Source organism: Pseudophryne corroboree, chromosome 5 (genome assembly GCF_028390025.1).
Source record: "Pseudophryne corroboree isolate aPseCor3 chromosome 5, aPseCor3.hap2, whole genome shotgun sequence".
Classification (NCBI taxonomy): domain Eukaryota; kingdom Metazoa; phylum Chordata; class Amphibia; order Anura; family Myobatrachidae; genus Pseudophryne; species Pseudophryne corroboree.
This window is the reverse complement of record NC_086448.1, coordinates 695,206,341-695,231,551: the sequence shown is the minus strand read 5'-3', so window position 1 is coordinate 695,231,551 and position 25,211 is coordinate 695,206,341. Positions and strand designations below refer to the sequence as shown.

The 25,211-nt window shown below is 49.5% G+C and overlaps 2 protein-coding genes across 8 annotated transcripts in view; one reads left to right on the top strand and one right to left on the bottom strand.

The window, feature by feature from the left end:
* CSPP1 (centrosome and spindle pole associated protein 1) overlaps nucleotides 1-10,128 on the bottom strand; it is a 295,997-nt gene extending 285,869 nt beyond the window's left edge. For 5 of the 7 annotated variants that reach the window (XM_063923857.1, XM_063923863.1, XM_063923864.1 and 2 more), the window contains exon 1: nucleotides 9,543-9,984. In XM_063923857.1, coding sequence (XP_063779927.1) covers nucleotides 9,543-9,595 — 53 coding nt within the window. In that variant the 5' untranslated portion in view covers nucleotides 9,596-9,984. Of the gene's footprint in view, nucleotides 1-9,542; nucleotides 9,985-10,033 lie in introns of those variants that run through there. The other 2 variants (XM_063923860.1, XM_063923861.1) reach the window with 2 other exon arrangements.
* The window catches only part of COPS5 (COP9 signalosome subunit 5), an 83,597-nt gene continuing 68,468 nt past the window's right edge, over nucleotides 10,083-25,211 (top strand). The window contains exons 1-2 of the mRNA XM_063923865.1: nucleotides 10,083-10,387; nucleotides 10,738-10,972. Coding sequence (XP_063779935.1) covers nucleotides 10,083-10,387; nucleotides 10,738-10,972 — 540 coding nt within the window. The remainder of the gene's footprint in view (nucleotides 10,388-10,737; nucleotides 10,973-25,211) is intronic.

Sequence of the window (25,211 nt, the reverse complement as noted above, 5' to 3'; positions counted from 1 at the left end):
TACTCAGCCTACATGTAAATGTGTGTTACCAGCCAATTATACCCATTCGGTTGCAAATGGAGAAATGCGACAGTATTGGTAATGACTCTGAATCGCCACCTGTTGCATGTGCATCGCTGCAAAGCATGCCTAGTAATTAAAAAAAACTAAATTCGTCTGCAGGATTGACTTGTGTTCATCAGCTTATGTATGTTATTGCGTATATGTCTTCACTCTGACAAACAGCACTGCTTAAATGTAACAGTAAAGGTAAACACATGGATAATGCATGGACCAATAACCATATAAAATAAGATTTTACTTACCGGTAAATCTATTTCTCGTAGTCCGTAGAGGATGCTGGGACTCCGTAAGGACCATGGGGAATAGACGGGCTCCGCAGGAGATAGGGCACTTTAAGAAAGCTTTGGATTCTGGGTGTGCACTGGCTCCTCCCTCTATGCCCCTCCTCCAGACCTCAGTTAGGGAAACTGTGCCCAGAGTAGATGGACAGTACGAGGAAGGATTTTTGTAAATCTAAGGGCGAGATTCATACCAGCCACACCAATCACACCGTATAACTTAAGATAAACTTACCCAGTTAACAGTATGAACAACAACATAGCCACGGTATCACTGAAAACTATAACATAACCCTTATGTAAGCAATAACTATATACAAGTCATGCAGAAGAAGTCCGCACTTGGGATGGACGCCCAGCATCCTCTACGGACTACGAGAAATAGATTTACCGGTAAGTAAAATCTTATTTTCTCTAACGTCCTTGAGGATGCTGGGACTCCGTAAGGACCATGGGGATTATACCAAAGCTCCCAAACGGGCGAGAGAGTGCAGATGACTCTGCAGCACCGATTGAGCAAACAGGAGGTCCTCCTCAGCCAGGGTATCAAACCTATAGAACTTTGCAAAGGTGTTTGTCCCCGACCAAGTAGCTGCTCGGCACAACTGTAATGCCGAGACCCCTCGGGCAGCCGCCCAAGAAGAGCCCACTTTCCTAGTGGAGTGGGCCTTAACAGATTTCAGTAACGGCAATCCTGCCGTAGAATGCGCCTGCTGAATCGTGTTACAGATCCAGCGAGCAATAGTCTGCTTTGAAGCAGGGGCGCCAACCTTGTTGGCCGTATACAGAACAAACAAAGCTTCAGTCTTCCTGATCCGAGCCGTTCTGGTCACATAAATCTTCAAAGCCCTGACCACATCCAGGGACTCGGAATCCTCCAAGTCCCTTGTAGCCACAGGCACGACAACAGGTTGGTTCACATGAAAAGATGAGACCACTTTTGCCAGAAAGTGAGGACGAGTCCTCAACTCTGCCCTATCCACATGAAAAACCAAGTATGGGCTTTTATGCGATAAAGCCGCCAATTCTGAAAACACGTCTCGCCGAAGCGAACGCCAACAACATGACCACTTTCCACATGAGGTATTTAAACTCCACAGTTTTAAGTGGTTCAAACCAAGGTGACTTGAGGAAACGTAACACCACGTTAAGATCCCAAGGCGCCACCGGAGGCACAAAGGGAGGCTGAATATGCAGCACCCCCTTCTCAAAAGTCTGTACCTCAGGAAGAGAGGCTACTTCTCTTTGAAAGAAAATGGATAAGGCCGAAATCTGGACCTTTATGGACCCTAATTTTAGGCCCAAGGTCACTCCTGTTTGAAGGAAGTGAAGTAGACGGCCCAAATGGAACTCCTCCGTAGGAGCAGCTCTGGCCTCACACCAAGAAACATATTTCCGCCATATACGGTGATAATGTTTCAACGTCACGTCTTTCCTAGCTTTGATCAGGGTAGGAATGACTTCCTCCTGAATTCCTTTTTCCGCTAGGATCCGGCGTTCAACCGCCATGCCGTCAAACGCAGCCGCGGTAAGTCTTGGAACAGACAGGGCCCCTGCTGCAGCAGGTCCTGCCTTAGAGGAAGAGGCCACGGATCTTCTGTGAGCAACTCTTGCAGTTCCGGATACCAAGTCAACCGTGGCCAATCTGGAACAATGAGGATTGTTCTGACCCTGCCTATTCTTACAATTCTCAACACCTTGGGTATGAGAGCAAGAGGAGGAAACACATAGACCGATCTGAACACCCAAGGTGTCACCAGAGCGTCTACCGCCTGAGGGTCCCTTGACCTGGCGCAATACCGCTTTAGCTTTTTGTTGAGACGGGACGCCATCATGTCTATTTGAGGCAGGCCCCACCGATCCGCGATCTGTGCAAAGACTTCTTGATGAAGTCCCCACTCCCCCCGAATGCAGGTCGTGCCTGCTGAGGAAGTCCGCCTCCCAGTTGTCCACCCCCGGGATGAACACCGAAGACAGCGCGCTTACATGGCCTTCCGCCCAGCGTAGAATCCTGGTCGCTTCTGCCATGGCCACTCTGCTCCTTGTTCCGCCTTGGCGTTTTATATGAGCCACTGCCGTGACATTGTCTAACTGAATCAGAACTGGTCTTCTCCGAAGTAAGTTCTCCGCTTGACGCAGGGCGTTGTATATGGCCCTCAACTCCAGGACGTTGATGTGGAGACAAGTCTCTCCAGGCTTGACCAGAGACCTTGGAAATTTCTTCCCAGTGCCACTGCTCCCCAGCCTCGGAGGCTTGCGTCCTTGGTCACCAGGACCCAGTCCTGAATGTCGAACCTGCGACCCTCTAGAAGGTGAGCACTGTTCAGCCACCACAGGAGAGATACCCTGGTCCTGGGAGACAGGGTGATCCTTTGATGCATTTGTAAATGGGACCCGGACCACTTGTCCAAGAAGTCCCATTGGAAAGTCCTCGCATGGAATCTGCCGAAAGGGATGGTCTCGTATGAAGCCACCATCTTCCCCAGGACCCGCGTGCACTGATGCACTGAAACCTTCTTTGGTTTCAATAGGTTCCTGACCATGGTCATGAGTTCCTGAACCTTTTCGATCAGAAGAAAAACCTTTTTCTGGTCTGTGTCTAGGATCAGGCCCAGAAAGGTCAGACGCGTTGTAGGAACTAGCTGGGACTTCGGTATATTGAGAATCCAGCCGTGTAGCTGCAACGTCTTCATGGACAGAGACACACTGTCCAGCAACTTCTCCCGAGATCTCGCCTTTATTAGGAGATCGTCCAAGTATGGGATAATTGTGACCCCCTGCCTGCGCAGGAGCACCATCATTTCCGCCATTACCTTGGTGAAAACCCTCGGGGCCGTGGAAAGCCCAAACGGCAACGTCTGAAATTGGTAGTGACAGTCCTGCACTGTAAATCTCAGGAACGCCTGCTGGGGGGGGGGGGGGGGGGGGGGGGGGGGGGGGGGGAAATATTGGAACATGAAGGTATGCATCCTTTATGTCCAGGGACACCATCCAATCCCCCCCCCCCCCACTCCAGGCTGGCGATGACGGCCCAGAGTGATTCCATTTTGAACTTGTGACAATCACCTGTTGAACATACAATTTTGGATTGCTGTCAACACTGACTCCCTCTCTGACGGGGAAGTCGGCAGAGCAGATTTGAAAAACCGGCGAGGAGGCAAGTCTTCGAATTCTAGCCTGTATCCCTGAGCAACAATCTCTACTGCCCAGGGATTTACCTGCGATTGAACCCAGACGTGGCTGAGAAACCGAAGACGAGCCCCCACCAGATCTGCCTCCCCCCGGGAAGCCCCAGCGTCATGCGGTGGACTTTGCAGACACAGGGGAGGACTTCTGCTCTTGGGAACTAGCTGTGTGCAGCTTCTTTCCCCTGCCTTTTCCTCTGGTAACAAAGGACGATCTCCGGACCTTCTTGTTTCTATTGGAACGAAAGGACTGCATTTTGATAATGAGGTGCCTTCTTAGTATGCTGCGGGGGGACATAAGGTAAGAAATTCGACTTACCAGCCGTAGCCGTAGAGACAAGGTCCGAGAGGCCGTCTCCAAACAACTCCTCCCCCTTGTACGGCAAGGACTCCATGTGCCTCTTAGAATCGGCATCTCCCGTCCACTGCCGGGTCCACAGGAGTCGCCTAGCAGAAACAGACATAGCATTTATTCTGGAGCTTAATAAATAAATGTCTCTCTGAGCATCTCTCATATACAAGGCAGCATCTCTGATATGCTCTATGGTCATTTGAATGGCATCCCTATCTAAGGTGTCAATCTCCGCAGATAAGGAATCTGCCCATGCCACAACCGCACTACAAACCCAGGCCAACGCCATAGCCGGTCTAGCAATAGTACCGGAGTGAGTGTAAATGTGCTTCAAGGTAATTTCCTGCCTGCGATCAGCCGGTTCCTTGAAGGAAGCCGTATCCTGAGAAGGCAGTGCCACCTTTTTGGACAAGCGTGTCAGCGCCTTGTCCACTTTTGGTGAAGATTCCCAGCGTATCCCATCAGTTTGTGGAAAAGGATACGCCATAAGAATCCTTTTGGGAACTTGTGGTCTCCTATCTGGAGAGTCCCAAGCCTTTTCGCACAATTCACTTAATTCAAATGATGATGGAAACGTGACTTCAGGCTTTTTCTCTTTATACATGTGTACCCTCGTGTCAGGGACAGGGGGGTTCCTCAGTAATATGCAAAACCTCTTTAATGGCCATAAACATGTACCGAATACCTTTTGCCACCTTCGGCTGTAATTTTGCATCTTCATAGTCGACACTAGAGTCAGAATCTGTGTCGGTATCTGTGTCATCGATCTGGGATATGGTGCGCTTCTGAGACCCCGATGGGCCTGGCGCCACAGGGACAGGCATGGACTGGGTACCGGACTGATCCCTAGCTTCTGCCTCGTCTAACCTTTTATGCAATAGATTGACATTTGCATTCAAGACATTCAGCATATCCACCCATTCCGGTGTCGGCGTTGCCGACGGCGCCCTGACATTCAAACACTCCCCGTCCACAGTAAGCGAGCCTTCCTCGTCAAACATGTCGACACACGCATACCGACACACTTCACACACACAGGGAACCCCTTTTCTGAAGACAGTATCCCTGTCAAGGCCCTTTGGAGAGACGGAGAGAGAGTATGCCAGCCTACACCCCAGCGCAATAACCCTGGAGACCAACACAAAATGTTTTTCCCCAACAGCGCTGTGTAATATGTAAACCGCTAATTATGTGCCCCCCCCCTCTCTTTTAAGCACCCTTTCACCGTGTGTAAGCAGGGGAGAGTCCGGGGAGCTTCCTCTCAGCAGTGCTGTGGAGAGAAAATGGCGCTGGTGAGTGCTGAGGGAGAAGCCCCGCTCCCTCGGCGGTGGGCTTCTGTCCCGCTCAAACTTAGTAAAATATGGCGGGGGCTCTTTTATACACATGTACAGAGCCCACCTGTACATGTATATAGTCTTTTTGCCATGCAGAGGTTTATATTGCTGCCCAGGGCGCCCCCCCCCCTCCCTCCCTCCCTCCCCCCCCCCCCCCCCCCCCCCCCCCCCCCCCTGCGCCCTGCACCCTTACAGTGACCGGAGTGTGTGAGGTGTATGGAAGCAATGACGCACAGCTGCAGTGCTGTGCGTTACCTCAGTGAAGCTGATGGCTTCTGCCGCCTGAGACGTCTTCTGACTTCTGTACTTCTGGCTCTGTGAGGAGAACGGCGGCGCGGCTCCGGGGGTGGACGCCCCAGTAAGAACCTGCGTTCACCCCCTCTGGAGCTAATGGTGTCCAGTAGCCGAGGAAGCAGAGCCTATCTTTGACAAGAAGGTCTGCTCCTCTCTCCTCAGTCCCCTCGATGCAGGGAGCCTGTTGCCAGCAGTGCTCCCTGTGAAAAAGTAGTAAAAAGTAGAAAGAAAAATCCAAACAAAAATGCTTTCAGGCAGAGAACTCTGGAGAGCTCTCTGCAGTGCACCCATCTTGCTCTGGGCACAGTGTAAAACTGAGGTCTGGAGGAGGGGCATAGAGGGAGGAGCCAGTGCACACCCAGAATCCAAAGCTTTCTTAAGTGCCCTATCTCCTGCGGAGCCCGTCTATTCCCCATGGTCCTTACGGAGTCCCAGCATCCTCAAGGACGTTCGAGAAATACAATTTTACATAGATCCTATTGACCTATCCTTTGCTACACTCAGAAGCTACATAGCCCATCCATATACAGTTAAAACTACATACAGTCATCCTATATAATATCAAGTTAACCAATATGCCATACAGTCACATTCTGGGCTTGATTCATTTAGGAGCGATGAGGCCCCATGATCCAGTTACACAACATAATTTTCATTTACAATTTAATTCCAAAATTCGCAATTCAACAAATCTGATTTTTGGTGTGTGCACCTCCTTGAGCAGGTGAAAAGGGAGGAAAAAGATTTATTTTAAGGTAAAAATGTCGGGACACAAAGCAGAATTCCTGGTACATCCCTCTCAATAAATAATGCACTTGAGCCGGTATAAAAAGTATAATTTGACCAATAAAGACATGTCATTTGTTAGGTGACTTTCTCTAAAAAGTTCAAAAGTGGGTTGTAAAAATGTGGCACAGGTATACAGAGGTGTTGTATTGAGTTTTTGAACTTAAAGATGGGAGTTACAAACTGTATTTTCAAACATTTCATGAACTTGTTTAAAAAACAATGACATATCACATTAAACACATTTAAATGTACCTCAAAATACTCTAATGACAAATTTATATCTGAGTTACTTCTATATAATAATCACCTACAGTCACACTCTGTATTATACATAGTCACCCCCTGTATCATACAGTCACACTCTATATAATATAGTCATCGCCTGTATCATAGTCACACACTATATAATAGTCCCCACCATTTCATACAACCAACCGTCTGTATCATAGTCCTCCCCCTATATCACAGTCACTCTCCATATAATACAGGTATTATGTTTATCACTTATTCTTTATATTCTATACTGTATTCCTGTATGTTAGTTATCGTCTAGTCTATATCATAAACATGTATACCACACACTGTACAGTCATCATGTATAATAGTCACCCTCTGTAACACAGTCACCCTCTACAATATTCACCCTCTTTAAGATACAGTCACACTATGTAACATACAGTCACACTATGTAACATACAGGTTTTTTTTACTTGAAGCCCGAGGTGCGTGGCTTCATCACCCAGTGATCCGTGCAAAAATTGTGCTGGGGTCATAGGACTTGGACCTCTCCAAAAGGAGAAGGGCCCCGTTGCTCCCCTCACCCTCCAAGCCAAAATGCCTAGAGGGAAAAAAGGGTCTTCAGGTCCCCCCTTGCCGAAGCGCAGGGGAACCCCTTGAGTCCCCGACCCCCGGAGACAAAAGGCCCCTTAGGGGGCAAGGGTCTTCAGACTTCCCTCCGCCTCACGGCTCGGGGTCGTCCCTTTCTCCCCAGGGTTGGCCGAAGCTTCCCCCTGGGGAACGAAAAACCTTCAGCCCTCCCCAAAAGGAGAGGGCCTCAGCTACATGGGGAGAAGGTGGCCCATAAGGGTCTCACCTAAACCCCGCCAAACGTGAACACACACATGAAAAACATAAAAAGGTGTGGTGAAGTGCAAAAAAGCAAACACACGTGAAGAAATAAATAAATAAATAAGCCTCAGCCAAAAGGCCTGGGGGGGGGGGGGGGGGGGGGGGGGGGGGCGGTATAAAAAATTGTCCCTGCCCTAGCCAATAGGCATGGGCAAAGGAAAAGGTGCAACAGAAGAGGGGAAGTGCTAGTGCATGGTGCCATAATAGTGCAAAGGTGTCCTTCTCACCAGTGCATGTTCTGGCACCCCTTGCATCCTGAAAACAGGGGCACATAGCACCTCGGGCTTCATGCTGCTCCCAGCCTCCTGGCCAGACCAAGCTTCGTACCTACTCCACACTAAGGGTCTCTCACTCCCCTAGTGTAGGAACAGACACGACACCATGAGGACCAGCGAGCAGATACTACACTTGATCGTAGCCAGAAGGCCGAGAGGCAGGGCCGGCTCTACCATTAGGCAGCTTTAGGCGGCTGCCTAGGGGCGCCGGGGCGCCAGTCACTGGAGGGCACCACTGAATTCATCTACCAAAAAACTGAAGGATGTGTCTGTATGTCAGTTAGTAATGAACTTACGGATGGGGGTTTGGAACACTATAAGCAGCATACAAATATATGTCTGTGCGTATATATTTATGTATACGCACATACAATTAAAGGGACAGCAGGCATCCTAAATGTTAGTATGACAGGGAGGGTTAGATTTAGGCAGGAGGGAGGGTTAGGTAAGGTTAATTAATTTCATTGAAAATATCAATATTATGGTGGTCGGTACACTGCTGTCGGTATTCTGACCGGCGCCACCCCGTACCCAGCCCTAATTAAATACCCACACCAGACCCCATATACAATATTATACAGTATATAAAGAATAGACGGCACTCAAGGACTTTTAAAGTGAAAGTATATTGTGAACAAAGTCACTAGATTTTGTGACTTGTTTACAATATACTTTATCACTTTAAAAGTCGCTGAGTGTTGTCCCCTTTCTCTGTATATGTATAATGATGCAATTCACCTCAGCCCACCTAGTGGCCACATGCATCGCCCATCCGGGAGGTGGTGGGGTTGCAGGCTAGGGGGCGCTAGGCTGAAAATTTGCCTAGGGTGCAGACAGTTCTTGCACCGGCCCTGCCGAGAGGCTCCCAACCTCTCAGCCAGACCAAGCTTCATACCTACTCTGTGCCAGGGTCCACCCCCAGTACAAGAATAGATACTAGACCAGGCCGTTCCCTGCCCAACGTAAGGGGACCGTAAACCCCTACGAAGTAGGGATACTATGCCTGGTTTTTCTCCACTCTTGACCAGAGGCCTTGCCACACCCCGGCATGGTACTCCACAAGGTGTTTCTCCATTCCACATCTAGGAACCTCTCACGCTCCTAGTGTAAGAACAGGTACTCCACCAAGTGTTTCCCTCGAGCAGGTACTACACTTGATCTTAGCCAACATACAGTCACACTATGTAACATACAGTCACACTATGTAACATACAGTCACCCTCTATAATAGTCATCCTCTGTAACACACTGTAACCCTCTGTGACATACAGTCACACACTGTAATACACAGCCACCTTCTGTAACATGCAATCACACTCTGTAATGTTAGTCACACCCTATCAAAGTTATCCTCTGTAACAGTCACACACAATAACACACAATCACATACAGCTACCCTCTGTAACACACACACACTATGTAACATACAGTCACTCTCCATAAGTCATCCTCTATACGTCACACACTATAATGCAGTCTCCCCCTGTAACATAGTCACACACTGTAACCCTCTGTAACATGCAGTCACCATCTATCATTGTTATCCTCTGTAACACAGTCAGCCACTGTAACATACAGTCACACACTGTAACACACAGCCATCCTCAGTGACAGAGCCACCATCTGTAACACAGTGACACACAGCCACCATCTGTAACACAGTGACACTCTAGTCACACTCTGTAACATACAGTCATACTCTGTAACCCTCTGTAACACAGTCACCCTCTGTAACACAGTCACCCACACACTATAACACACTGTAACCCTCTGTAACACAGTCACACTCTGTAACACAGTCTCCCTCTATAGCATACATTTACTATCCCCTGTATTATAGTCACCTCGTCTCCTCCAGCTGCTGCTGCTGCTGCTGCCCGGTACCCGCTGCGTACATACACAGACGTTATTGCTGTGCTGTGTCTCTGTGGTGACAGGCGCCGCCCCCCAGCCACCACTCTGTACTCAGCGGTGTCGCAGCGCCCTCTGTGCCACGGAGGACTACACACATCATGGTCTCTGCCTTACTTCAGTGACTCCGCTCCTGCCCGGGTATCACTGTCTCCCTTCTCCCTGAGTAACCCCTCAGTCACGTACTAAGCGCTGCCCACTTATATCATACACACACGCCGCTTACTGTCAGCTGTGTTACAAGAATAAACCTGCTTTTGCACACGTCGCCATTAGGGGGCGCACTTCCTTCACAGCCACCGGTACCGTTGCGTTAAGCCTCCCAGCGGGTGATACCATTGTGACAGTGAGAGGGGACAGCGGCCATCAGCCAGTCCCACACTAATCACAGTCTATCACACACATGGCCGTGCTCATCCCCTACCAGCGCCTGCTGTGTCAGTGTGCGGCGTGGTGCCGGCAGGTGACGGGTGATGATTAGGGCAGAGGCGGGCGCTGTGAGCTCCGTGCCCGGCAACCCTGTTCCGTCAGTGAGCGGGTCCCACTGTGAGAGGCGGTGCCGGTTCCTGACATGCGCATTGCGACTCCGTGTACCAGCGGCCGCTGCTAGGTGCTGTGTATCCGCTCTCTCCAGCAACATGGCGGCCGGCAGCAGTGTGGCCCAGAAGACCTGGGAACTCTCCAATAACATGCAGGAGGTGCAGAGCATCGACGAGATCTACAAGTATGATAAGAAGCAGCAGCAGGAGATACTGGCCGCCAAGCCCTGGACCAAGGAGTGAGTCCCGACTGCTGCAACGGGGGACAGGCGCTGGGAGGGAGCGAGCATTGTATGGTCTCAGGTGACCTGGAGCCCGGGTTATGCTGGGAGTAGCTCAACTGGTCTAGGGGGACGGAGGCCAGGTGACCAGCAGGATTCGGTTGTAACTGGCCTGGGGTGACTGGTAGGAGGTTAGACTTGTGTGGCAGGCAGAAGGCTATGGTGCGCAGGGGGCTGGTGTGGCAGGCAGAAGGCTGTGGTGATGGGCAGGAGGCTGGGGTGACGGCAGAAGGCCGGGCTGGGGTGACATGCTGAGCCAGGCAACAATGAGGAGGCTAGATAATTAATATGCTATTTTGATATTGCAGTCATCATTACTTCAAATATTGCAAGGTGTCAGCACTGGCATTGCTGAAGATGGTCATGCATGCCAGGTCAGGAGGAAACCTGGAGGTGATGGGCCTGATGCTTGGAAAGGTGGATGGTGAAACCATGATCATTATGGACAGTTTTGCTTTGCCAGTTGAAGGAACTGAAACCCGAGTGAATGCTCAAGCTGCTGCCTATGAATATATGGCAGCATATATAGAAAATGCAAAACAGGTATGGTGTGTGCATTTCTAGCATGGTCTTGAATAGATTTGACTGAAGGGTGATGATTGTTTTGGCCGGCTTATAATGAAAATATCAGACAATCTAAGATTTTACAGTACATGGGGTGGGAAAATGTTGGAGGTGATAAGAAATGAAAGTGTGGCGAGGCCTAATATAAATAGTTCTACCCTTTCCACAATCCCAGACCAGACTTTCCAGTTGTCATAATGTGCATTGAAGTTATCCAAAGTAGGCATAAAGGTTTGTCCTGCACTGTCCTTTCCTCCTCACCTTGTAAGGGACAAGATTTGCTTCTGTTTGTACACATAGTTTATGATTGGCAGCCACCAGTACTGGTCTTGCCTATTACAATGACAATAAATAATTTTAATTGGTCCTGGACCACCAATCAAGGCGGGTTGGGCGCTCGTTGCTGGCTGCCGGGATCCGGGCGGTCAGCATAGCGATCCCGGCAGCAGAATGCCGGCAGGGGGGGCGAGCGCAACAAAACCCGTTGCGGGCTTGGTGGCTATCTGCACTTGCCACAGGTTCTATTCCCACTCTATGGGTATCGTGGACACCCACAAGTGGGAATAGACCCTGTGGGTAGAAATTCTGACTGCTGTCATATTGAGCGCTCGGGATTCCAGCGTCGGCATAGTGACCGCCGGGATCCCGAGCGCAAATCACATGACCGCATCCCTCCGGGGCACCCCTGCAAGTGTCCTGAGGCACCCAAGGGTGCCACGACACACACCGTTTGAGAACCATTGCCATGGTGGGGGAGCCAACCTTGACTTGGTATTAACATATAGACAAAATGGTAAGAGGTTCCAGTTCGTATCCGGTATGTAATACTGGCAGACTGAATGCCGGCTGTCAGTATCCCGACAGTGGCTTCCCGCCTGATGGAATTCCAACTGCAAGACAGCGAGTCTCCTTGCAGGCTCACTGCACCTCCCACACAGGTTCTATTCCCACTCGGTTGGTGGCCTGGACCTACCAACCGAGTGGTAATATGGGGCTGGTGTCGGGATGCCATGGGTCGGGATTCCGGCATCTGTCTCCTGAATGCTGGGATCCTGACCACTGGCATTTAAACTGCATCCCTCCAGTTCACAAGATTTCTATAAGAAAATAGGAGTTTGATACATGAGGTACAGATATGTCCGTATACATCTCTGCTGCAGTCGCGCCAAGCAGCCCCTCTTGGCACGACTGGTTGTGTGAGAATCTACTGGTGTCAGGGGAGTCTTTTTTTTTTTTTTTTTTTGCCGAAAGTGCAGCTTAGTCACAACGCAATGTGACTAGGATGCACAAGGAGACTGTGCTGATTACTTTGATATATGACGATTGTATATATGTGTGCGACTGAGTGTCTGGCGTAAATGTAATAGGGTCCGAATTGCCGGAGGTGCGGGACTTCAGGCAGCTCGGACCCTATTACATTTACCCCCCTGAATCTGTACATGAAAGAAGCTGCAACTTTTATCCAATACAGATAATTTTTCTGCTCTGTATACAGACTCAGTCACACACAATATATACAAGTGTCTAATATCAAATTAATCACGTCTCCTCGTGCATCCTAGTTGCATTGCGTTGTGACTGAGATGCATTTTTAGCAAAAAAAAACAACAACTGACATTAGCAGAGTTGCATGCAACCTGGCAGCTCTCTCTTAGCATATTGAGTCTAGCCGTATGAGGGCACATCATTGCAAATTGGTACAGAATGATAACCGTATGGAAAAGTTCCTTGTGGGGAGGTAACTGGTTAGAATTGTGTATGGTGGTTATGGTGGCTCAAGAAGTTAATAAGCTTGCCTAAAGAAATTATTTTACAGGGAGCTCTTGGAGGTTAAGTGGAATAGTCTTATACAACAGAAGGTATTCACAGTAGAAGCAGCTTAATATAAACAGTCATGTAATTGGGAGTGGGAGCAGGTACTGAGTGGCAGATTTATTAAGCTTGGAGAAGTGATAAAGCAGTGATAAGTGGAAGGTGATAATGCACCAGCCGATCATTACAGGTTTGAAAAATGACAGTTAGGAGCAGATTGGCTGGTGCGTTATCACCTTCCACTTATTACTGCTTTATCACTTCTCCTAGCTTGATACATCTGCCCCTGAGTTTGGATTAGAAACACACAGTTGAGTTTGTAGATCATTTGAGACAAGTGACGAGATGTATATTGGTGCAGTATTGTTAATGACTCTGTAGTTTGTAGGCATATTACAGAAAAACATTGTAGGGAATGACAGAGTGGAGAAGCTATAATGTTTTCAAGGAAATTGCTATAGCAGATACGGCAGATGAGCGACCCTCCAGCGGGGGAGTGAAGTTACCTCACTCCCCCCATCACCCAGCTCCATAGCAGTGTAAGCTAATATGGACGAGATTGTCCATATTGGCCTGCATGCATAAGTGACCCGGCACCAACGATGAACGAGTGCAGTGCCGCGCATCGTTCATCGTTTGTGCCTACACACTGAACGATATGAACGAGTACGTTCATATCGTTCAGTTATATCACCTAATGTGTAGGGCCCATTACAGTGAAACTATAACTAGGGGAAGACCAGTAAGAAAATGCAACAGTCAAGATAATGGGTGCATGCATTAAAGTGTTTGCAGTATCTTAGGGCGGTATTCAAATGATATATAACGCCCAATCTCCTTTCTAAAGCGATCCCCGTTATCGTGCCCATAGTAATCAGGTTTAGCTGCGTAAAGGGTTGGTCGCCCGGGGTAGCGAGCTGAAATGATTATACCACACCCGTCAGGGGGTGAAAAGAATTGAACACCACCCTTAGAGTGTGAGCTATGTACAAATTCTGGTAAAGTTTCTCAGACTTGTGACGAGATTTGGATACAGACTGGATGTGGGGAACTACTTTGAAGTGGAACTGGAAGGTGCTAAAGTGTCGTATTGTAGACTAGTCCTGATTTCAGCTATCTCCATCCTTGTGTGCTGTTTGAATTCCTTTTACATCATGGTGATGGCTGTACCCCATCCACATAACAACAATCGCAGTTAAAATTGTGCCGTCTCTACCCCTTTATCTAGATCAAAGGTTCTCAAACGCAGTCCTCAAGGCACCCCAACGGTCCAGGTTTTAGATTTATCCATGCTTGTCCACAGGTGACTTATCCGCACCTCAGCAATTTGATTGAACCATATGTGCTGAGCCATGGATATACTTAGAACCTGGGGTGCCTTGAGGACCGGGTTTAGGAACCTCTGATCTAGATCTTTTTATTTTTAAGTTTACTGTTTTTGTGTCGCTTTTAGATTTTTCCAACACTTATGGTAAGTTCTAGTTTGTAGTGTCTCTCGAGAGCAGGGAGTATACTTACGCCTGAGTGTGCCCTGGGCAGACCAACTAGCCACACAGGTGCAAAATGAATAAGTTATGCAGCGCAGTCTCTACATTTCCACCACTGGTTTATATCTTTGCATGCAATGTTTGTTTATAGGGAACCTAATATTATTACTCATAGTTAATTTCTCTTTATTTATAGGCTGTGTTGGTACTGTAGAGCAGTATTGCTCATCCCACCTTTTCTTTTATCCTAGAACCCCAAGCAATTACAGATATGTCCTCATAGATCTTTTGCTGCAGTCATGCCAAACAGCCCCTCTTGGCACGCCAGATCGCGTGAGAATCTTCTAGCTTTGGGCATCTTTTTTTCTTAATTTTTGCCAAAAATGCATTTTGGTTCAAGCACAATACAACTAGGATGCATGAGGAGGGGCAGTGTTCGCAAATACGCGCTATAGCGCGTATTTTACCCGGATCTGAAGGCAGGGACTCACTTTTAAAAAATGTGAGGGTCCCCGGGGACGCGCTCCGCTGCAGCCAACTCCTTGTAAACTGACAGCGACGGCGCTTCTTGCCCGTACAGAGCGGAGGTGGAGCCTTACAACTGGCAGTCTGGCGGTGCCCCCTCCCCCTCCTGGTCACGTGCAGCGGCTTCACACGGGGGCCGGGCAGAGAGAGAAGACGGCTCTGCGGCTGCTGTACGCTGTGCTGCGGGCGGGAGGTGACTCGCCAAGACTGTGAACTGCAGCTCCCTCCCAACCCGATATCTTCCTCCCTCTCTGCTGCCTCCAGTGTGCTCTCCCACGATCTGTGTGAAGGAGAGCAGCGGTGATCGGCCAGGAACCTCACCTCCAGCCCCTGCCGTGCTCTGCCACCACACTGTTGCCGTGAGAAGAGAGGGCTGCACCATTACCATCAGGTGTCCTCAGCATCCCTACGGATGCCCAGCTAGCGGGCCTGTGACACGGGTGCCAGTTCCCGAGGTGGCCGCATTGGGTACACCCCCCCCACAAACTTCTTCTCACCACTTTTACCTGACGGAAGCAGCACAGGGCCCTGGTGCGGAAGGTACATTGCCATATAGCAGGCGGCAGAGTGGGAGTGAGGTGCATGCACGGCACGGAGTCCTAGCTTTCATGTCCATGGGTATGTAACTGAGTTGATCACCTTGAGTAATCTGTGCTCTCTAGAGTAGCTTTGTAGTAAGTGTGCCCCATGTACAGAGTCTTTAGTATATATAGCATTAAGGTATATGGCCTTCTTTACTGTGCTGCGGCGTGCTCTACCTGGTGCAATGTGTATAACGGCGTGCTCTACCTGGCGCATTGTGTATAACGGTGTGCTCTACCTGGTGCAGTGTGTATAACAGCGTGCTCTACCTGGCGCAGTGTGTATAACGGCGTGCTCTACCTGGCGCAGTGTGTATAACTGCGTGATCTACCTGGCACAGTGTGTATAACGGCGTGCTCTACCTGGCGCAGTGTGTATAACGGAGTGCTCTACCTGGCGCAGTGTGTATAACGGTGTGCTCTACCTGGCGCAGTGTGTATAACGGCGTGCTCTACCTGGCGCAGTGTGTATAACGGTGTGCTCTACCTGGTGCAGTGTGTATAACGGCGTGCTCTACCTGGTGCAGTGTGTATAACGGCGTGCTCTACCTGGCGCAGTGTGTATAACGGTGTGCTCTACCTGGCGCAGTGTGTATAACGGTGTGCTCTACCTGGCGCAGTGTGTATAACGGCGTGCTCTACCTGGCGCAGTGTGTATAACGGTGTGCTCTACCTGGTGCAGTGTGTATAACGGCGTGCTCTACCTGGTGCAGTGTGTATAACGGCGTGCTCTACCTGGCGCAGTGTGTATAACGGTGTGCTCTACCTGGCGCAGTGTGTATAACGGTGTGCTCTACCTGGCGCAGTGTGTATAACGGAGTGCTCTACCTGGCGCAGTGTGTATAACGGTGTGCTCTACCTGGCGCAGTGTGTATAACGGCGTGCTCTACCTGGCGCAGTGTGTATAACGGTGTGCTCTACCTGGCGCAGTGTGTATAACGGCGTGCTCTACCTGGCGCAGTGTGTATAACGGTGTGCTCTACCTGGCGCAGTGTGTATAACGGCGTGCTCTACCTGGCGCAGTGTGTATAACGGAGTGCTCTACCTGGCGCAGTGTGTATAACGGCGTGCTCTACCTGGCGCAGTGTGTATAATGGCTCTACCTGGCGCAGTGTGTATAACGGCGTGCTCTACCTGGCGCAGTGTGTATAACGGAGTGCTCTACCTGGCGCAGTGTGTATAACGGCGTGCTCTACCTGGCGCAGTGTGTATAATGGCTCTACCTGGCGCAGTGTGTATAACGGCGTGCTCTACCTGGCGCAGTGTGTATAATGGCTCTACCTAACGCAGTGTGTATAACGGCGTGCTCTACCTGGCGCAGTGTGTATAATGGCTCTACCTGGCGCAGTGTGTATAACGGCGTGCTCTACCTGGCGCATTGTGTATAACGGCGTGCTCTACCTGGCGCATTGTGTATAACGGCGTGCTCTACCTGGCGCAGTGTGTATAATGGCTCTACCTGGCGCAGTGTGTATAACGGCGTGCTCTACCTGGCGCATTGTGTATAACGGCGTGCTCTACCTGGCGCAGTGTGTATAATGGCTCTACCTGGCGCAGTGTGTATAACGGCGTGCTCTACCTGGCGCATTGTGTATAACGGCGTGCTCTACCTGGCGCAGTGTGTATAATGGTGTGCTCTACCAGGCGCAGTGTGTATAACTGCGTGCTCTACCTGGCGCAGTGTGTATAACGTGCTCTACCTGGCGCAGTGTCTATAGGAGGTTCTACATGGTGCAATGTGAATTGGCACTTTTATGTGGCCATTCCCCTTCCCCATGAAGCCATGCCCCTAAATTTTTGCGGCGCGCCTGCGGCGCGCACAGCCTGTAGTTTCGGCTCTGGGAGGTGGAGCTCCAATTCACTTTCTGCCAAAGGGCACCAAAATATCTAGTTAAAGCTCTGGGGCAGAGTGTCCTGCATGCTACACAGCCCAGCAGCATTGTCACCCCATTCCCCCACCTTGCAACACTTCTGTAGTGTCCAAATAAGATTAATATTAATAAAAACCTTAATTCCGATGGAACCCAGAAAAGAACCTGTAGGACCCCAATTTTTAAAAGTGAGGGGTCCCTGGGACCCACCTTTTTTTGTGCTCAGCGCGATCACTGGAGGGGTGTGGTATAGTTAGACAATTAAAATATAGACTGTCATTAGGTCGACACCATACGGTCGACAGGGTCAAAAGGTGGACACAATTTGTATTTTTAAATTGTGGGTTTCTCTAACGTCCTAGTGGATGCTGGGAACTCCGTAAGGACCATGGGGAATAGCGGGCTCCGAAGGAGGCTGGGCACTCTAGAAAGATCTTAGACTACCTGGTGTGCACTGGCTCCTCCCACTATGACCCTCCTCCAAGCCTCAGTTAGATTTCGTGCCCGGCCGAGGTTGGATGCACACTAGGGGCTCTCCTGAGCTCTTAGAAAGTTATAGTCTTAGAATTTGTTATTTTCAGTGAGACCTGCTGGCAACAGGCTCACTGCAGCGAGGGACTAAGGGGAGAAGAAGCGAACTCGCCTGCTTGCAGCCGGATTGGGCTTCTTAGGCTACTGGACACCATTAGCTCCAGAGGGATCGACCGCAGGCCCAGCCTTGATGTTCGGTCCCGGAGCCGCGCCGCCGTCCCCCTTACAGAGCCAGAAGCAAGAAGATGGTCCGGAAAATCGGCGGCATGAAGACTCTGTCTTCACCAAGGTAGCGCACAGCACTGCAGCTGTGCGCCATTGCTCCTCTCACACACTTCACACTCCGGTCACTGAGGGTGCAGGGCGCTGGGGGGGGCGCCCTGAGGCAGCAATAAAAACACCTTGGCTGGCTAAAATACCTCAATATATGGCCCCAGGGGCTATATATGAGGTAAATACCCCTGCCAGAATTCCATAAAAAACGGGAGAATAGGCCGCGAAAAAGCGGCGGAGCCTATCTCCTCAGCACACTGGCGCCATTTTTCCCTCACAGCTCGGCTGGAGGGAAGCTCCCTGGCTCTTCCCTGCAATTCTACAGTACAGTAAGAGGGAAAAGAGAGGGGGGGCATTAAAATTGGCACTGTATACAGTATATTATATAAAAGCTATTAGGGACATAACTCAGTTAGTCCCTGTGTATATATATATATAGCGCTCTGGTGTGTGCTGGCATACTCTTACTCTGTCCCCCCAAAGGGCTTTTGTGGGTCCTGTCCTCGTTTAGAGCATTCCCTGTGTGTCTGCGGTGTGTCGGTACGGCTGTGTCGACATGTTGAATGAGGAGGCTTATATGGTGACAGAACAGAGGCCGATATATGTGATGTCGCCCCCTGTGGGGCCGACACCAGAGTGGATGGATAGGTGAAAGGTATTAACCGACAGTGTCAACTCCTTACATAAAAGGGTGGATGACGTAACAGCTGTGGGACAGCCGGCTTCGCAGCCCGCGCCTGCCCAGGCGTCTCAAAGGCCATCAGGGGCTCAAAAACGCCCGCTCTCTCAGATGGCAGACACAGATGTCGACACGGAGTCTGACTCCAGTGTCGACAAGGTGGAGACATATACACAATCCACTAGGAACATCCGTGACGTGATCCCGGCAATAAAAAATGTGTTATACATTTCTGACTTTAACCCAAGCACCTCTAAAAATGGGTTTTAGGTTTGGGGAGAAAAAACAGGCAGTGTTTTGTTTCCCCATCAGATGAATAAATGAAGTGTGTGAAAGCGTGGGTTCCCCCGTTAAGAAACTGGTAATTTATAAAAAGTTACTGATGGCGTACCCTTTCCCGCCAGGTGGATAAGTTACGCTGGGAGATATCCCCTAGGGTGGATAAGGCGCTCACACGTTTGTCAAAAAAGGTGGCACTGCCGTCTTAGGATACGGCCACTTTAATAGGTACCTGTTGATAAAAAACAGGAGGCTATCCTGAAGTCTGTATTTACACACTCAGGTACTAGACTGAGACCTGCAGATACTGCTGCTGCAGCGTGGTCTGTAACCCTGTCAAACAGGGATACTAGTTGGCAAACATAAAAACATATTAAAGACGTCGTCTTATATATGGGGGATGCACAGAGGGATATTTTGCCGGCTGGCATCCAAAATAAATGTAATGTCCATTCTGTCAGGAGGGTATTAGAGACCTGTCACTGGACAGGTGATGCTGACTTAAAAAGCGCATAGAGAGCCTTATAAGGGTGAGGAATTATTTGGGGATGGTCTCTGGGACCTCGTATCCACAGCAACTGCTAGGAAGAAATAATTTTACCTCAGGTTTCCTCACAGACAAAGGTACAGTCCTTTCGGCTTCAGAAAAGCAAGCGGGTCAAATGGCGCTTCCTTTCTGTACAGAGACAAGGGTAAAGGGAAAAAAGCTGCACCTGTCAGCCTGTTCCCAGAATCAAGATTCTTCCCCCGCCTCCTGTGAGGCCACACCATAAACGCGGGTGCTCCACAGGTGTAGCCAGGTACGGTGGGGGGCCGTCTCAAAAATTTCAGCAATTAGTGGGCTCGCTCACAGGTGGATCCCTGTTTCTTTCAAGTAGTATTTCAGGGGTACAAGCTGGAATTCGAGATGTCTCCCCCCAGCCGTTTCCTAAAATATGCCTTGCTGACAACTCCCTCAGGCAGGGAGGCTGGGCTAGAGGCAATTAATAAGCGGTATTCCCAGCAGGTAATACTCGAGGTGCCCCTACTTCAACAAGGACGGGGTTACTATTCCACACGGGTTGGGGTACCGAAACCGCATGGTTCGGTGTGACCCATTTTTATATTTAAAATCCTTGAACACAAAAATTCAAGTTCAAGATGGAATTGCTCAGGGCGGTTATTCCAAGCCTGGACGAGGGGGATTACATGGTATCCTGGGACATCAAGGATGCTTACCTGCATATCCCCATTTACCATCCTCGCCAGGAGTACCTCAGATTTGTGGTACAGGATTACCATTACCAAGTCCAGACACTGCCGTTTGGACTGTACATGGCACCGAGGGTGTTTTATCAAGGTAATGGCCGAAATGTTGATACTCCTTCAAAAAAAAGGGAGTTGTAATTATCCCGTACTTGGACAATCTCGTTATAAGGGCGAGGTCCAAGGAGCAGTTGGTAGTCGGGGTAACACTATTTTGGAAAGTGCTACAACAGCATGGTTGGATTCTAAACAGTCCAAAGTCACAGCTGGTTCCTATGACACATCTACTGTTCCTGGGGATGGTTCTGGACATAAACCAGAAATAGTGTTTCTCCCGGAGGAGAAAGCCAAGGAGTTGTCATCTCTAGTCAGAGACCTCCTGAAGCCAAAATAGGTAGCGGTGCATCATTGCACGCGAGTCCTGGGAAAAATGGTAGCTTCCTACGAAGCAATCCCATTAGGCAGGTTCCATACAAGAACTTTTCAGAGGGACCTGTTGGACAAGTGGTCCGGATCGCATCTTCCGATGCATAGGCTGATAACCCTGTCTCCAAGGACCAGGGTATCTCTACTGTGGTGGCTGCAGAGTGCCCATCTTCAAGAGGGCCGCAGGTTCGGCATACAGGACTAGGTCCTAGTTACCATGGATTCCAGCCTTTGAGGCTGGGAGGCAGTCACACAGGGAAGAAAATTCCATGGACTTTGGTCAAGTCAGGTTATTTCCCTACACATAAATATTCTGGACCTGAGGGCCATTTACAATGCCCTGAGGCCGGCAAGGCCTCTGCTTCAAAACCAGCCGGTACTGATCCAATCAGACAACATCACGGCAGTCGCCCATGTAAACCAACAGGGCGGCACAAGAAGCAGGATGGCGATGGCAGAAGCCACAAGGATTCTCCGATAGGCGGAAAATCATGTGTTAGCACTGTCAGCAGTGTTCATTCCCGGAGTGGACAACTGGGAAGCAGATCTTCTCAACAGACACGACCTCCACCCGGGAGAATGGGGACTTCCTCCAGAAGTCTTCCAATAGGATTGTACACCATTGGGAAAGGCCACAGGTGGACATGATGGCGTCCCGCCTCAACAAAAAGCTATAAAAGATATTGCACCGGGTCAAGGGACCCTCAGGCGATAGCTATGGACGCTCTGGTAACACCGTGGGTGTACCAGTCGGTTTATGTGTTCTCCCCTCTGCCTCTCATACCAAAGGTACTGAGAATAATAAGAAGGCGAGGAGTAAGAACGATACTCGTGGATGGCCAAGAAGAGCTTGGTACCCAGAACTTCAAGAATTTATATCAGAGGACCCATGGCCTCTGCCACTCAGACAGGACCTGCGGCAGCAGGGGCCCTGTCTGTTCCAAGACTTACCGCGGCTGCGTTTGTCGGCATGGCGGTTGAACGCCGGATCCTGAAGGAAAAGGGCATTCCGGAGGAAGTCATTCCTACGCTTACTAAAGCCAGGAAAGAGGTTACAGCAACTCATTATCACCGCATATGGCGAAAATATGTTGCATGGTGTGAGGCCGATAGGGCCCCAACAGAGGAAGTTCAACTAGGTCGATTTCTGCATTTCCTGCAAGCAGGAGTGACTATGGGCCTTAAATTGGGTTCCATTAAGGTACAGATCTCGGCTCTGTGGATTTTCTTTCAAAAAGAACTAGCTTCAGTACCTGAAGTTCAGACATTATAAAAGGAGTGCTGCAGAGTCAGCCCCCGTTTGTGCCTCCTGTGGCACCTTGGGATCTCAACGTGGTGTTGAGTTTCTTAAAATCACATTGGTTTGAACCACTAAAAACCGTGGATCTGAAATATCTCACGTGGAAGGTGGTTATGTTATTGGCCTTGGCTTCTGCCAGGCGAGTATCAAAGTTGGCGGCTTTGTCTTGTAAAAGCCCTTATTTGATTTTCCATATGGATAGGGCAGAATTGAGGACTCGTCCCCAGTTTCTCCCAAAGGTGGTGTCAGCGGTTCACCTGAACCAGCCTATTGTGGTGCCTAGGCTACTAGGGACTTGGAGGACTCCAAGTTGCTAGACGTTGTCAGGGCACTGAAAATATATGTTTCCAGAACGGCTAGAGTCAGAAAATCTGACTCGCCGTTTATCCTATATGCACCTAACAAGCTGGGTGCTCCTGCTTCTAAGCAGACTATTGCTCGTTGGATTTGTAGTACAATTCAGCTTGCACATACTGTGGCAGGCCTGCCACAGCCAAAATCTGTCAATGCCCATTCCACAAGGAAGGTGGGCTCATCTTGGGCGGCTGCCCGAGAGGTCTCGGCTTTACAACTTTGCCGAGCAGCTACTTGGTCAGGGGCAAACACGTTTGCAAAATTCTACAAATTTGATACCCTGGCTGAGGAGGACCTGGAGTTCTCTCATTCAGTGCTGCAGAGTCATCCGCACTCTCCCGCCCGTTTGGGAGCTTTGGTATAATCCCCATGGTCCTTACGGAGTTCCCAGCATCCACTAGGACGTTAGAGAAAATAAGAATTTACTCACCGGTAATTCTATTTCTCGTAGTCCGTAGTGGATGCTGGGCGCCCATCCCAAGTGCGGTTTATCTGCAATACTTGTACATAGTTATTGTTAACTAAATCGGGTTATTGTTGAGCCATCTGTGGAGAGGCTCTATTGTTTCATACTGTTAACTGTGTTTCATATCACGAGTTGTACGGTGTGATTGGTGTGGCTGGTATGAGTCTTACCCGGGATTCAAAATCCTTCCTTATTGTGTACGCTCGTCCGGGCACAGTACCTAACTGAGGCTTGGAGGAGGGTCATAGTGGGAGGAGCCAGTGCACACCAGGTAGTCTAAGATCTTTCTAGAGTGCCCAGCCTCCTTCGGAGCCCGCTATTCCCCATGGTCCTTACGGAGTTCCCAGCATCCACTACGGACTACGAGAAATAGAATTACCGGTGAGTAAATTCTTATTTTTTTTTTAAACATATTTTTTACCACACCACAAGGTTATTAAAGTGAGTAGTTTGTGACATGGATAGTAAATGAGGCCAAGTTGTGAAAGCATTAATAAAAAAAAAAGTGACTTTTTGCCCCTGTCGACCTAATGACTGTATCTTTTAACTTGTCCGTCTATATACATTGGAACCCCATGAAGAGACTACGCTGATACATTTGATATGACACTTGTAGATCTGAGTATCTGAATCTGTATACGAAATACTACAATGTACTAGCCACACCTTTTTTCCAATACAAGTTCTGTTATGCTCCGTATATAGACTCAATCAAATTAATCGGCACAGTCTCCTCATGCGTCCTAGTCGCATTGCGTTTCGACTAAGATGTATTTTTGGCAGAAAAGGACGCCTGACGTTAGTTTCACAGCACCTGGTGGCTCGCTCACTTCAGGCATCTCGCGCTGCATGGCGTATTGAGACTAGATGTAGGAGGATGCATCTGTATTTGACCATTTCTCTAACGTCCTAAGTGGATGCTGGGGACTCCGTAAGGACCATGGGGGAATAGCGGCTCCGCAGGAGACTGGGCACAAAAGTAAAGCTTTAGAACTACCTGGTGTGCACTGGCTCCTCCCCCTATGACCCTCCTCCAAGCCTCAGTTAGATTTTTGTGCCCGAACGAGAAGGGTGCACACTAGGTGGCTCTCCTGAGCTGCTTAGTGAAAAGTTTAGTTTTAGGTTTTTTATTTTCAGTGAGACCTGCTGGCAACAGGCTCACTGCATCGAGGGACTAAGGGGAGAAGAAGCGAACTCACCTGCGTGCAGAGTGGATTGGGCTTCTTAGGCTACTGGACATTAGCTCCAGAGGGACGATCACAGGCCCAGCCATGGATGGGTCCCAGAGCCGCGCCGCCGGCCCCCTTACAGAGCCACAGAAGAGGTCCGGAAAATCGGCGGCAGAAGACGTCCTGTCTTCAACAAGGTAGCGCACAGCACTGCAGCTGTGCGCCATTGCTCTCAGCACACTTCACACTCCGGTCACTGAGGGTGCAGGGCGCTGGGGGGGGGCGCCCTGAGACGCAATAAAAACACCTTGGATGGCAAAAAATGCATCACATATAGCTCCTGGGCTATATGGATGCATTTAACCCCTGCCAGAATACATAGAAAAATGGGAGATAGGCTCCGCCCCCTTATCGGCGGCCTTATCTCCTCAGCACACTGGCGCCATTTTCCCTCACAGCTCCGTTGGAGGGAAGCTCCCTGGCTCTCCCCTGCAGTCACTACACTACAGAAAGGGTTAAAAAAGAGAGGGGGGCACTAATTACGCGCAGTATTAAATAAAACAGCAGCTATAAGGGGAAAAACACTTATATAAGGTTATCCCTGTATATATATAGCGCTCTGGTGTGTGCTGTCAAACTCTCCCTCTGTCTCCCCAAAGGGCTAGTGGGGTCCTGTCCTCTATCAGAGCATTCCCTGTGTGTGTGCTGTATGTCGGTACGTTTGTGTCGACATGTATGAGGAGAAAAATGATGTGGAGACGGAGCAGATTGCCTGTAATAGTGATGTCACCCCCTAGGGGGTCGACACCTGAGTGGATGAACTGTTGGAAGGAATTACATGACAGTGTCAGCTCTGTATAAAAGACAGTGGTTGACATGAGACAGCCGGCTACTCAGCTTGTGCCTGTCCAGACGTCTCATAGGCCGTCAGGGGCTCTAAAGCGCCCGTTACCTCAGATGGCAGATATAGACGCCGACACGGATACTGACTCCAGTGTCGACGGGGAAGAGACAAATGTGACTTCCAGTAGGGCCACACGTTACATGATTGAGGCAATGAAAAATGTTTTACACATTTCTGATAATACGAGTACCACCAAAAAAGGGGTATTATGTTCGGTGAGGAAAAACTACCTGTAGTTTTCCTGAATCTGAGAAATTAAATGAGGTGTGTGATGATGCGTGGGTTTCCCCCGATAACAACTGATAATTTCTAAAAT